This window comes from Leptonychotes weddellii, chromosome 5 (genome assembly GCF_054177405.1).
Source record: "Leptonychotes weddellii isolate Sample4059 chromosome 5, ASM5417740v2, whole genome shotgun sequence".
In the NCBI taxonomy this organism is placed as follows: Eukaryota; Metazoa; Chordata; class Mammalia; order Carnivora; family Phocidae; genus Leptonychotes; species Leptonychotes weddellii.
In genome coordinates, this window is record NC_138373.1 from 32,434,710 (window position 1) to 32,448,659 (window position 13,950).

Genomic DNA, 13,950 nt, shown 5'->3' on the forward strand with positions numbered 1-13,950 from the left:
AATCCTATGGACAGAGGGAGGGAGGGAGCTTCATTTTCCCAAAACCCTCTGTCCTAGGGCCTCGCCCTCCCCAAAGCAAAAACACACGGGCTGTCTGTCAAACAAAGCGGAGCCATCGCTGGGCTTGCCCTGTGTGGCCTATTTGGTCCTTCCACTTTCTCTCTGGCAGGCTGCAGCTCATCTGGCCTAATGCACTGATGCCTGTTCAGGCAGCTCTGGATTGGCTCCCACCGTCAGAGCCCCCCGCCTCCCCCCGCTACCATGAGCCCCAGCAGTACCTGCATGTTGTACTCAAAGGCCCTGTTGGCCTCCTCCACAATCCTCTCTTTAGTCTTCAGGTTCAGGTCCAAGGCATTCATCCTAGCCCGGTACAACTGCTTGAACTGCTGTGCATTGTCCACGTTCTCAAACAGGTAGAACCGGGTCCCTTCTCCTGTACTGGGGAGTTTCAGGGCCCGCTGGGCCACCTTCTTCAGCACCTGGCCCCCTGAGAGGTCCCCCATGTAGCGAGTATAGGCATGGGCCACCAAAAGCTCCGGCTCATTTTGCCCCACATAGTGGATCCGCTCCATATACTTTTGGGCAGCCTCAGAGCACCGCACCTTCTCCTCCCAGTCCTCACCAAAGAAATACTCCATGTCCTTGGTCAGTGCCTCCTTCCGGTGTAGCTCCGTGGGGAAGTACAAGGGGGCAAAAGCTGGGTGGTCCTTGTTGCGCTCCATTTCCTCCTCAAGGGCTGAATATGTGAAGTAAAGTGCAGTAGTGGCCAGCTGTTGAGGGCAACGGGGGAGACCATGGGATAGGGCTGTCGGCCTTGACCAGCAAGCACATCTCCTGAGCCCACCTGCCCCCGCGTCTGAGGAGCCACCAGTGAAGGCTCCAGCAGTGTGCCCCCATCACCCCAATTCCCCAGAAGCCCATTTTTATACAGTGAATTATTTCACACACTCAGGAAACTGCCATGTTCCTTAAAGGACTGACATGGTGAATTCTTAGGAACATGGATACCTCTGCTTCCTGCACACTACCACTATGCTCTTCTATTTAAGCTTCATGAAAACCACAATCTGAGGGCGCCTGGGTGGCTGTTGGTTAAGCGACTGCCTTAAGCTCAGGTCATGATCCTGGAGTCCCGGGATCGAGTCCCGCATTGGGCTCCCTGCTCGGCAGGGAGTCTGCTTCTCCCTCTGACCCTCCTCCCTCTCATGCTCTCTGTCTCTCATTCTGTCTCAAATAAATAAATAAAATCTTTAAAAAAAAAAAAAAAAGAAAACCACAATCTGATGTCAAAAGAGTGGAGAGTGGGTAGAGAAAGGCCCAGCTTCCGCCTCCGAGCAGTTCCAAGGGGATCCTCCTCATGGGACTAAGGCCCCCAACCTGACCCTATCCACAACCAAGGGCACCAACCTTAAACAGCTCCTTCCTGATGTTGCCTTTCAAGAAGTCCTTGACAAACTGGGTGTTTTCTGCCCGGTCATGTGCTTCCTTGGTCCCTTCCTTCAGGAGCTCAGAGAGGTCAGCCATCCTGTGGAGATGGGGGGAGGGGTGTGTGTGTGCGCGCGCGCGTGCACGAGCGCGTGTGCATGTGTGAACTAGCCCTTTCCAGTCTCAGGGTGTCCCCCTGCTGAGCTGGAGGCAGAAGCTGCTCAGAAACTCCACTCCAGCATCAATACAGGGTCTTGCCAGAGAGCAGGCAGATGTGAGTTGGCCCCAAGGACTTGGGTGACATGGGGGATGACTGTGGCCTACTCCTTAACAGTGTCCGTGTCTCTATGAACCACCCAAATGAACAATGCTTTGCCTCTGTGGCCACCTCGTGCCTGAGGAAACACACCTCTAATCCCACCACAGCGTTTGCTGGCTTCTCCAGGAGTGGCCAGCCTTGGGGAACATGTCTCGCAGAATCCGTGCTGCTGTGATGGACTGACGGTGTCTGTCCCAAGGCAGCCTTGCTGCCTTCCTCCCACCTTCCACCCACGGCCTCTTCAGGACTACATGGGGCTGGGCCCAGGTGTAGGATCAGAATGAGACGGGCCGAGGCAGTTGGAGCCAGGACGTAGGTCTGTATCACTTAAAATGACACAGGATGCAGTTGCGCTGACAGGTGCCACAGCCAGGACACAGCAAGGCAAACAACGCATGACCCTAAAGATGGACACACCGGGTAGCAGCTCACGCGCTCCACACAATCCATCCACCAGAGTGACAAAAACTTGGTCCCTCACGGCCCACCCTCCCTCTGCTGGCTTCTTTAGGAAAAGAATCATTTATTATTAGCAATTATTTCAAGATATAAAAAAGCACTTTGTCAGTGACAGGGCTACAACGAGACAATAAGAACAATGAAGAACAGGCTTTGGTAACTTGAGGCTTAGCATGAACTGTCCCTACCCGTAAGAAAAATCCCTGGAGTCAGAGCTACTCCCACATTCTAAGGAGTGGAAAACACTGGTCAAGGTGCCAGTTTTGCCTAATGACGCTTTTTCAGCACAGAAGACAAAACACTTAGGGTTTTAAGAAGAAAAAAGGATCAGAAATACCATCAAATTCCATTCCTCAGCACTGCTAGCAGTGCCTGACCTGCTTCCTTGGGAACAAAGGGGGAGAATGCTCAAGCAGCCCAGGATGCTGTATGCTGTTCCTCTCTGCAGTCCCAATCAGGTGTCCTGGGCGGCGGCAGCAGCACGACACGACCCCGACCACACCCCGGCACCCTAAGCCCACAGGACTCAACGTAGCCAGCCCCCACCACTCACCTGGCGTGGTTCTCTTTTTCTGAGGCCCCGGAGCTCTTTTTCTCCGACTCATCCACCCCCTCCGCAGTCTCCAGTTCCGCTGACATTGTTGCCGAGTGTGATTCCTGGGTGCTCACTCTTCTGGTCCTGAGGAGACACAAGGAGCTGGCGATGTGGTGCCCACGGCGCCACTTCCCCCAAACACCTGCTGGTGCTGCTCTCGTCTGAGCCAACATAATGGAGGAGTCACCCACGTGCCTTAGAGTGTTTTCTTTAAAAAATAAAGCTCTGCCATTACTGGGACCATTATCTGAGCATGGACAAAATTTAAATATGGACAGTGGATTAGGTAATAGCATCGTATTGATATTGAACCTGCTGATTTTTATAAATTGTACTGTGATTATGTACGAGAATGTCTTTGTTTTAGGAACTGTATCCTGAAGTTTTTAAAAGTAAAGGAGCACACTGTCTGCAAGTTACTGTAAAATGGCTCAGAATGTGTGTGCGCGTGCATATACGTAATAGAGAGAGAGCGGGAGGACATACCAAGTAAAAGCAAATGAGGCAAAATGCTGGTGGTGAATTTGGATAAAAGGTACACAAGAGTTCTTTGTACCATTCTTACAACTCTTCTGTATGTTTGAAATTACAACAAAATTAAAAGTTACCTAAAACACAAAATAACAACATCACAGATAAAGCTTAGAACAAAAACAAGCAGCGGCGGGAATAGCGGCTCTGAGTCGGGCAGCAAGGGCATCTGGGCTGGCCTGTCCCAGCTGTCGCCGGCAGGCCAGCCTTGTGCACAGACCAGTTCGAAAGGCACTAGACAAGCAGTATCAGGTACATGGAGTCACCACAAGCAGACCAGCCCCAGCCTACCCCTGACTCGGCCGGGCTGAAGGAAATAAAACAAGCTAGCCAGTCAGTTCCCAGTGCTGCTGCCAGGGCCGAACCTTCGTCAGCCAGGGAAATAGAGTCTCACAAGACAAGCTAACCTCCCACCCCCAGAGGCCTCTATCTGGCAGTGCAAAGGAGCAGCCCATCTGGGGAATTTTCCAGATGAACAGTAGCACAGTTGCACCAGCTACTAAAGGAACTTACAAAACCAGAGCTACCCAATCAAGCCAAGGAAAGAAGAGGCCTTCATTTTCTACCTCCACCAGTACCTACTTATTGAGCATTTTCTACATGTTCCACCCAGAAACAGGAGTCTAGGGGGACAAAAAGTTTAAGTAATGGTCCTTCGAAGGTATAAAGAAGAAAATAAAAACCAACCTCCATCTCACCCCACAGATAAACTCATTGCTAGTATGTTGGTATATATCCTGAGTTTCTTCTAGGCTTGTAATTACATTTTATCTTTTCAGATATTATAATACATGGTTTGCTTGGCACGCTTTTTCTGAACCTTCACACCTTTAGATTTAGCATTTATACAGTGGGATTAATGACAGGAAGGATTAAGTGAGAACAGGGAAGGTAGTAAGGCTTTTAGCACAGTGCCTACCACATGGTAAACACTAAATATTAGATATTATTTACGTTTGTATTTTGATAGAGGTGTTTTTTTAAATTTTATTTATTTGACAGAAACAAAGCGAGAGAAGGAACACAAGCAGGGGGAGTGGGAGAGGGAAAAGCAGGCTTCCCGCTGAGCAGGGAGCCTGATGCGGGGCTCGATCCCAGGACCTTAGGATCATGACCTGAGCCGAAGGCAGACGCTTAACAACTGAGCCACCCAGGCCCCCCCGCTTTTTAAAAGATTTTATTTATTTGACAGAGAGACAAAGCGAGAGAAGGATATATTTTGATAGAGGCTTAACTGATGTTGTCCTAGAATGCTTAGAAAATAAAGAGCAGAAAGTGAAATGAGCCAGGCAAAGACATACATGGTATCACTTGTATGTGGAACCTAAAAAAAAGATTTAAGGGGTGCCTGGGTGGCTCAGTCGGTTAAGCATCTGCCTTTGGCTCAGGTCATGAACCCAGAGTCCTGGAATCGAGCCCCACATCGGCTCCCTGCTCAGTGGGGAGCCTGCTTCTCCCTCTCCCTACCGCTCTGCCTACCTGTGCCCTCTCTGTCAAATAATTCTTTAAAAAAATAAAAATTTCAAAATAAAAAAAAGATTTAAGTCATAGAAACAGTAGAATGGTGGCTGCAGGGGCTGAAGGTGGGGACAATAGGGAGAGGTTGGTAAAAGGGTACAAATTTTCAGTGACAATTAAGGCCTGAGGACCTAATGAACAGCATGGTGACTAGAGTTAATAATTTACTACATAATTGAAATTTGTTGAGAAGTGTAGCTTTTAAGCATTATTACAAAATAATATGTGAGGTGATGGATATGGATTCAATTGTGGAAATCCATAATTATAGATCACGTTGTACACTTCAAATATATTGTAATTAACTTGTCAATTATATCTCAATATGCTGGGAAAAAAAAAAAACCCAGTATATATAGTAAATGGGACCTTCTCTTGACTCCAAATCAGATATATTCTCATCTCCAATAATAATGATGAACTGTGCAGTTCATTAGTGTTAAGTCCAGAATGTGAAGGTAGGTGGTCATCACATGGAGAGAAGAGTATTCAGAGGGCTTCCTGAAGAAGAGAGGGCTTACCCAGGACCCTCAATGACAGACAGCATTTGGGTGAGAGAGGAAGGGCCTCTAGATCAAGGAACAACATGAACAAAGTAAAATGGGACAGATCACAGAGATGGTGTAAGGCTGCCCAGCTATGCATCCTGCATTCTTTTACCAAGGGGCCAAGGTAGACTTTGTCGACTGCAGAATAAGCCCCACACCAGCTTGTCCACACTGACCTCTTTTTACAGACTTTTAAGAAAGAACATCTCAGCTCTATGTCCTTGGTGACCCTGAGAGCCAAGATTTATCCTGGGCCACTCAGCACGCAGGCTGCTGAGAGAAAAGGGGGCTGGATAGGAGCTGTGGGCCACCCAGTGGAGGGAAGAGGGCAGAGTAAAAGGTCCCAGAGCCTCTAGACAGGTGGAGGTGCATATGGCCATGCAGAAGACATACCCCAGGCACCTGAAGACTGCAGGTCCCATGCTGCTTGCATGTGAAACTAAAAGTAGGCAGACAAGAACAAGTGCAATCTGGTTGTCTAGGTTACTAGTTATGGTAAGTTAGGTAAACTTCCTGCACCTAATTATCACGCTGCACAACAGTGATTATGTATGTGATTAATCTGATCATTAATTGTTTTGTTTGATAACTACACACTCTGGGAGGGCATGGTCTTGCTCTGGGAGGGCATAGTCTTGCTGGAGCAACAGGGCCTTTTGCTTATCTTAAAAATACAAAGGAGAGAGGAGCACCTGGGTGGCATAGTTGGTTAGGTGTCTCTTGGTTTGGGCTCAGGTCATGATCTCAGGGTCCTGGAATCCAGTCCCCGCACTCAGCCACGAGTCTGCTTAGGTTTCTCTCTCCCTCCGCCCCTCCCCTACTCTCTTGCAAATGCTAAAATAAATAAATCTTAAAAAAAAAAAAAGGTAGGAAGGGAAAGCCAGCTTCCACAGATGTCTTCTCATTACCACTTTGTGCCAGTCTCCCTTTGGGTACACTTTCCTCCCACGTTCTTCAACCCCAGTCCTGCCTGAGAGCCCCTAATTCCCTCCTCTCAGCTCAAAGGAGGCCCAACTCTGGCTCCAGAGGGAGGGCCATAGCTGTCTCTTTCACTGGTGGAGTTCCAGAGCCCAGAAAATAACAAGTTCTCAACAAACACTTGCTGAATAAAAAATCCAAAGGAGGGGCACCTGGCTGGCTCAGTCGGAAGAGCATGCAACTCTTGATCTGAGGGTCATAAGTTCGAGCCCCACACTGGGTGTAGAGATTACTTACATTAATAAAAACTTAAAAAAAAAAATCCAGGGGCGCCTGGATGGCTCGGTTCTTGGGCGTCTGCCTTCAGTTCGGGTCGTGATCCTGGAGTCCTGGGATCCAGCCCCGCATCAGGCTCCCTGCTCAGCGGGGAGCCTGCTTCTCCCTCTCCCACTCCCCCGCTTGTGTTCCCTCTCTTGCTGTGTCTCTCTCTGTCAAATAAATAAATAAATCTTAAAAAAAAAAAAAAATCCAAAAAGGAAAGGCAGGCAGGCAGTGTTCTCATGCATACTGCCAACAATACGGCACCTGTGGACAACAAAAAGTTATCGGCTGTTGACTACTTCAATAGTTTTCTAAACTCCAAATATGATTTAACAATTTTGTTTTGAAAGAAAAATAGATACTGTCCTACTCCAATTAGAGGCAAGAATACTAAATCCTTAATGTGAACTAAAAGCACCATCTACACAGACGGGAAGAAGGTTCTGGGGAAAGCTCCATTAGCACATTCAACCCACACAAGTAGGGCCCAGGGAAGGCAGCCTTTGTCCACCTCTGTGGCCTGGTCACTGTTCTTCAAGGGAGTGGCTGTGTGGGGCAGCATGCAGAAACCACCTTGCAATGTCAGAAACAGAATTCACTTCATTCTCTGAAAAGCTACGTGTCCAAACTTGGTCTGACTGGCCTCTACACTTGAACCCTTTTTTTCTTTGCAGCAACCACTGGAATCCCTAGAAAATCAGAAACCAAATCATAAACGTAGAAATTTTCTAGACTTCAACCTCTCATTATCAACAAGCTGCTGCCACACTCCCCCTGGGGTCTGCTTAGGTTTCTCTCTCCCCCTTTTGTTGTTGAAAAACAACAAAAAAACATTCCACTCTGGGAAATACACTTCAAGATGTATTAATAGTAATCTGTAACAAAATGGTAGGTAGCCATACTATGATGTTACAAAAAAAGTCACACAGCCTAACAATACAGGGTAGGATTGCTCGAAGGACCGTAAACAATAGAATCCTGGCACAGATGGGAAAAGTTGATAGGCTGCATCCACTATGGAAAAGTCTACATACACTTGTTTTACCTAAAAGACTCAAAATACTGACTACAAGTATGTGCAAAAGTATGTAAGTAAAAGTGGCACCTGGATGGCTCAGTCAGTTAAGCATCCGACTCTTGATTTCAGTTCAGGTCATAATCTTAGGGTTGTGCGATTGAACCCTACATGGGGCTCTGTGCTCAGCCGGGAGTTTGCTTATGGATTCTCTCTCTCCCTCTCCTCCCACTCGCACACGTGTTCGCTCTCAATCTCTAAAATAAATAAATAAATCTTTAAAAAATATATATATCTATATATACAAAAATGAAAAAACAAAGTATCTAAGTATACTGATAACAGGAAGGTAGTTTGGAAAGGTATAAACACTATTTGTTTGACTTTTTAGCTAATTGGCTCCTTCTTTTATATAAAGTGGCCCAATTCTCTTGAAAAGGCGGGGGGAAGACGGGGAGAGAGACAGACAGAGGAACTGGACCAAGCAAACCAGCTAAGGTAAGATATTGCACTAACTAGTCCATAGGAAGTCACCTGGGCCTTTACTTTGCTCTTACAAATTTCAGAAAGGTCCATCTGCCCTCTGTATTTTAATTCCAGAAAACTGTGACCCTCTGTTTATAAAATCTACCTCCATAACTCCCGTACTAGCTGTTCACCTGACAGGTTTTTACTCCAGCACCAGATATGATAGAAGTAGCAACAATGTCCCATCACCAATGTTCCTTCCAGCAAAGGAAGTTCCTGTGGACCTGCCCAGCAGATCCAGAACATTTACTTCAAAGCCTTTGTTCCTTGTAAATTGCAGGCTCAAGGCACTAGGGCTCTTGAAAGAACAGACGTGTTCACAACTTTTTTTTTTATTATATCCTCCTCCATGGACACGTCCTACAAACTTTAGAAAGTGCAATGCTGCCAGACAGGATTACATTATCACTCATTCCCCATTTGTTAATTCAAAAAGCCACAGGGGCGCCTGGGTGGCTCAGCTAGTTAAGCATCTGACTCTTGATTTCGGCTCAGGTCATGATCTCAGAGTCGTGAGACCAAGCCCTGTGTCAGACCCCCACTCGGTGGGAAGTCTGCTTGAGATTCTTTCTCTCCCTCTGCCCTTCCCTGCGCTTGTGCTCTCCCTCTAAAATAAATAAATCAAAAAACAAAAGGCACAAAAAAGACTTAATCTATAATAATTCTTTTCCATTTGGATTCTTTTTCTTTGCCCTGGAAAACCACTGAAAAAGGGAGCAGGTTGCTGAGCTCAGCCAGCACTAGACAGCAAGGTGGGGGAAGGGGTAAGAAAACGCATGGCAACCAGCTCCCTGAAATTAGAACAACTCTCCCACTCCGGAATTGACAGTGACCAGCCACAGATGCCCACATGAGCTAGTGTTGTTATCCTAATGTGCAGAGGAGGAAACCGCCACAGGGAAGGCGTAAGCAGCTGCTCAGACTCCTGTACTGGGTCGGCCATAGCTCCCACCCCTCCCCACTAAACAGCCTGTGGTTGGGCACCAGGAGTGCCTGCCTGCTTACCAGAAGGCTGTTCCCAGCTCAGAGTTTACTCCTGTATAGCACTGGCATCACATTAATAAGAGGTGATTATTCTTCAGCTTTCACAAGTGCTGTCATCATGTTTCCCCAGTTAAACCAGAAGCTTCCTACAAGACAGATCATCAAAACTCTCTCAGACTCAAGTTTCTCAGAGTCCAATGCCATGTTCCAAATTACTTACAAGTCAGTACCCTGGGCAGTCTCCAACTTGAGTTGTAACTGATGTAGATGCACAAACAGAATGCCCACTGAGAATGCTAGCTAAATGGGGGTGGGACAAGAAAATATTGGTTAAATTCTAAAATATCGGGGGTGCCTGGCTGGCTCAGTTGGAAGAGCCATGCGGCTCTTGATCTTGGGGTCGGGAGTTTGAGCCCCACTCTGGGTGCAGAGATTACTAAAAAAATAAATAAATAAATACCAAATAAAATAATAAAAATTTTAATTGGGGAAAAATTTTTTGATTGGGTATTAGGCCTCTAACTGGTATGTAATCTGGTTTTCTTTCTTCATATCTCCCTCCCTCCCTCCTTCCCTTCCCTCTCTCTCTTTCTTATGGTCTGAATTTTCTACCTGATGACCTGTTTGTGTTTCCCATGCCTCTAAGCTGGCCAAGGCCATTCTCATCCCATAGGGCCCAGTTAGGCTGGGTTCTGCATTTACCCAGCTATGTTGTGTTTTCTCTACTGCTCCCCTCCTGGGGCTCCAGAAGGCCCAGGGTCTCCCCTGTAGTCCCTGCCTCAGCTGTTCTCTTCACATCAGAGCTAGGCACTGGCTCCCTGGCCCCCTCTGAGCCCTCTGAACAGGCCTAGTTCAACGTGCACTCCCCCGCCCCGGGAGGCTGCTTCTCACCCAAGTGCCTATGAGGGTAGGCACTCCACTGGCCTCTGCTTATTTTTTCTTAGCCAGCACTAGAAGTAATGAGGACTCCAGTTTCTTTTCTTTCTTTCTTTTTTAAGATTTTATTTATTTGAGATGGAGAGAGAGCACAAGCAGGGGGAGCAGCAGAGGGAGAGGGAGAAGCAGGCTCCCTGTTGAGCAGAGAGCCCAATGTGGGGCTCAATCCCAGGACCCTGGGATCATGACCTGAGCCGAAGGCAGATGCTTAATGGACTGAGCCACAAAGGGGCCCAGGACTCCAGTTTCTTTTATCTGAAGGCCTACCTCTGGTCACTGGTACAGGTTCCTTCCCACTGCCCATGGTTTTGTGTGTGTTTTCTGCTTTTGCATTCAATAAATACCTTTCAATTGTATACATCTTTGTCTATGATCTCACCTCACCCACTTATATTGTGACATTCAGGAGGGTCACAGTTCAAAAATAATGTATTACCTCTCACAGAAACCATGTTCATTATGTGCCCCATAAATGTTAGAATACAAGAATCCCAGACTCTCTCTTTTCTGGATTATAGGATCTGTTCCTTCTCTATATGCCCTAAAGGCTTTTCATATTTAAGTGAGAGAATACCTGTTCCCATTTACCAATACCATAAATCAGGCCGTGTCAATTCTTAATGATGCCACATAGTCCCATGGGGCCTCAGCAGATATAAATAAATAGATTGTTTACCTAAAAATTCTTTTCTGAATATGTGTCAACATAAAAAGAGTAAATTCTAACATCCTACGTATAAACCCTTTATATGATCTGGGAACAAAGAACCCTAGAGCTACTATTGAGAGAAGAAACCGGGGACAGGAAGGTACATCTCTTCAGAGCCTCCAAATCTCTCTCTATATTTTTCACCTGTAGGAATGAATACTTGCCCAGTGTTCCATACCAAAAGACCACTGGGAGGATCAAATAAGATGATGACTGTGAAAACACTTGATAATAAATGTTAAATTATACAAATGCTACAAAAGGAATTGAGTATGAACCCAGAACTATTTACTAGCTGGTCTGCCCTAAAAGACACTCCAGGTTCAGCTTTTCAAACCTTACTAAGACACCAAGAAACTCTCAAGAGGAGGAAAAAGCCCTGTTCCTGGATGTGGTGTGGACAAGAATTTGTTCTCCTTGGCACGGTTTACAATCCAGCATTGATAAGGGTAAACCCCGCACCAAGGGCCAGTTTTGCATGCCATTCAGTGAATGGACATGCAGAAGTGCCATCTGCCTAAGGTAAACAGCCACTTGACTGGCCCTGCTCTGCTCCCAGACCTCAGGGAAGCTGGAATGTAGAGAGGGACAAGGGAGTGACACTCATGGACCTGTCAGTTTACTGGGGCACTTCTGGGCTCCTGCTAACTACTGATTATTGCTATAGACTCAGCTCACCTTTGGGAATGGAAAGGCAACTGGGCCTTGCACAAAGGGCGTGGTCTTTAGAGTTTTAAAGATTTGGGATTGAGATCTGGACTCCCAATGTTTAGTAGCTGCATGGCTGTAGTAAGTCATAACTCCTTGAAGGCTGAGTCTCCTCATCCATAAATAGGGTAACTCCCTTTGCCTCACATTTTCAAGTGCGCTATAAGGACTAAATGAGCTAATGTGCCTATGTTTCATGAAATGTAAGGCTGCCTCAAATGTTGATGGTCTCTTACCGAAGAAGCTGCTGAAGAAAATGAGCAGCTAAGGGGTGCTTGGGTGGCTCAGTCGGTTAAACATCTGCCTTTGGCTCAGGTCATGATCCCAGGGTCCTGGGATTAAGCCCCCACATCGGGCTCCCTGAGGGAGCCTACTTCTCCCTCTCCCTCTGCCTGCCACTCCCCCTGCTTGTGCGCCCTCTGTCAAATAAATAAATAAAATCTTTAAAAAAAAGAAAGAAAAAAAGAAAATGAGCAGCCGAGTGATTATGAAACACTAAGATAACAAAATCCCAGTGAATCAACAGATAATTCTGAGCAGGTCACACCCAAGGTCTTCTGAGTTGGCCCTCATTCTCTGGCAGTGCCAGAAAATGGGAATACCTGTTCTTTCCAAGGAGAGACATGTGACCACTGCAGCTAGAAAATCCTCATTGCAGATGCGGGCTGAGTCAGATGCTGGGAGCAGTGGATGGGGGTGAATCCGCTCTAACCCAACAAGGCACCTGGTAAGAGGTGCCTCCCAAAACTCTGAGGAAACCATATCATCTAGGTCAACAGCTTTTTAGTTTATACAAGGAATGGCCTGGAGTCTCCGCTGAACTCTGGTGCTGCCACTCCTTAGGAAATCTTACAACCTTCATCCCTTTCATTTTAATCACTGGGTGAATTCAATCCCACAGTTCACTGACTGGATGACTATTAACCTCTTGATAAAGAGCGAGTTTCAGACAAGGAATCCTGGGAAAGTAGAGGCTCCAGGGACACAAAACTCTTGCATCAGATTTACTAAGCACACATTTGCACATCTGCACAATAAGCAACCCGAAAACAAAACTACTACTAGTCCAAAGGCACTAGCCTCTTAGTAACCTCAGAAACTGACCGCTCAGGAAGTCCAAAACTTCTTGGGCAAGCTCTCTTTTTACCGGGGACGGGGGTGTACTCATCTCCAGCATGTTAAAATACAACTGAGCAAGCATTCAAAAGCAGACATTGGGGATGAAACCTGAAGCACTGAAAAGAGCACAGAGTAGGTAGGGGCCAAGAGTCTACTGTTGCTGCTGCCAAAGAGAAGTCCTGGTAAAAAGACTTCCTACTATGAATGAAATAAGTATGAGACTCTCCTGTTCCCTGAGCGTCACCCCACCTCATATGAGAGGACCAGGACTCAGGGCTGAGAAGAGGAAGACTCTTTCCCATGAGAAGCACCTGGGGTGGGGGCTGAAGCCCTGACTGAATTCTAAAATGGATAGGACCACATTTTATAAGAATCAAGCCTAGGCACCAGACATCCCACAAGGGCTGGTTTTAGCAGAGGAAATGCCGTCATGACCATGAGTCACCCCTAGGTACCATCAAGTGAAAATTATTCCAACTTTGGAACAATCCTGAAAACATGTCCTGTGCCTTAAGTGGAGTCATTATTCCCTTTCGCTCAGGTGTAACAGTTGTCACATGTGGCTTCAGCTTCTCTCATAAATACGATGACTACGAACAGCATTTAGGGGTGGAGGGAGAGTGGCTAATTAGGATGCTTCTGTGGAATCTTCATTTTGGAAAATGAGGTGCTATCGGCTCCCAGGTGCTTTCCTCTCTACAAAGAGACTCAACAGAGGCTCAGCAGCACCCCTGTAAGAACAGAAGGTCCTCAAATCCACCCTGGGAGGATGGTAGAGAGGAAGAGCGCCAGACCGAACTCTAACAGACCTGGGCACACCAGACTAAGTCACTTTCAAGCAGTGTCCCAATGACGAGGAAGAAATGAAGATTCAGAGATTTAAGTAATATGGCCAAGGTCACTTAGAAAGTTAATAATGGAGTTGGGACCAAGTCCTTCCTGAATTCAAGCTCATTCCTCCTGTGTCCCAGCTAACATGCATGTGCAATTAGTATGATGTCACCACAGAATACTAGCAAAATGGAAAATGAGGCTATATTACACTGCATTTACGTGTGCAATGGAAGGGTTTTCTAAACCACTGAGTGCCATTTGTTTTTTAGTATGAAAAGTTAGCTCAATCCTATGATTTCTGAGAAGTAAATGCTCAGCCTCCCATTTGAAGCTTCAGAAGCTGGTGCTGCCCATCCCACAACACTCACCTTCACTTGCTCAGATTACACGGCAACCCGAGAAGATTGTTCCCTGACGAGTCCTGCTTTTGTTGACTAGCAGGGCAGGCCAAGGCTGGAGATAGCTGGTCCCAGAGGCAAGGAC

At 46.7% G+C, this 13,950-nt stretch overlaps 1 protein-coding gene across 3 annotated transcripts in view; it reads right to left on the reverse strand.

Annotated features, from left to right (window-relative positions):
* The window catches only part of HMOX2 (heme oxygenase 2), a 29,460-nt gene that overhangs the window by 1,491 nt on the left and 14,019 nt on the right, over positions 1-13,950 (reverse strand). The window contains exons 2-5 of one of the 3 annotated variants that reach the window (XM_081820137.1): positions 9,183-9,307; positions 2,757-2,882; positions 1,408-1,525; positions 279-770 (exon numbers count right to left, since the gene is read on the reverse strand). In XM_081820137.1, coding sequence (XP_081676263.1) covers positions 279-770; positions 1,408-1,525; positions 2,757-2,842 — 696 coding nt within the window. In that variant the 5' untranslated portion in view covers positions 2,843-2,882; positions 9,183-9,307. Of the gene's footprint in view, positions 1-278; positions 771-1,407; positions 1,526-2,756; positions 2,883-6,610; positions 6,763-9,182; positions 9,308-13,950 lie in introns of those variants that run through there. The other 2 variants (XM_081820135.1, XM_081820136.1) reach the window with 2 other exon arrangements.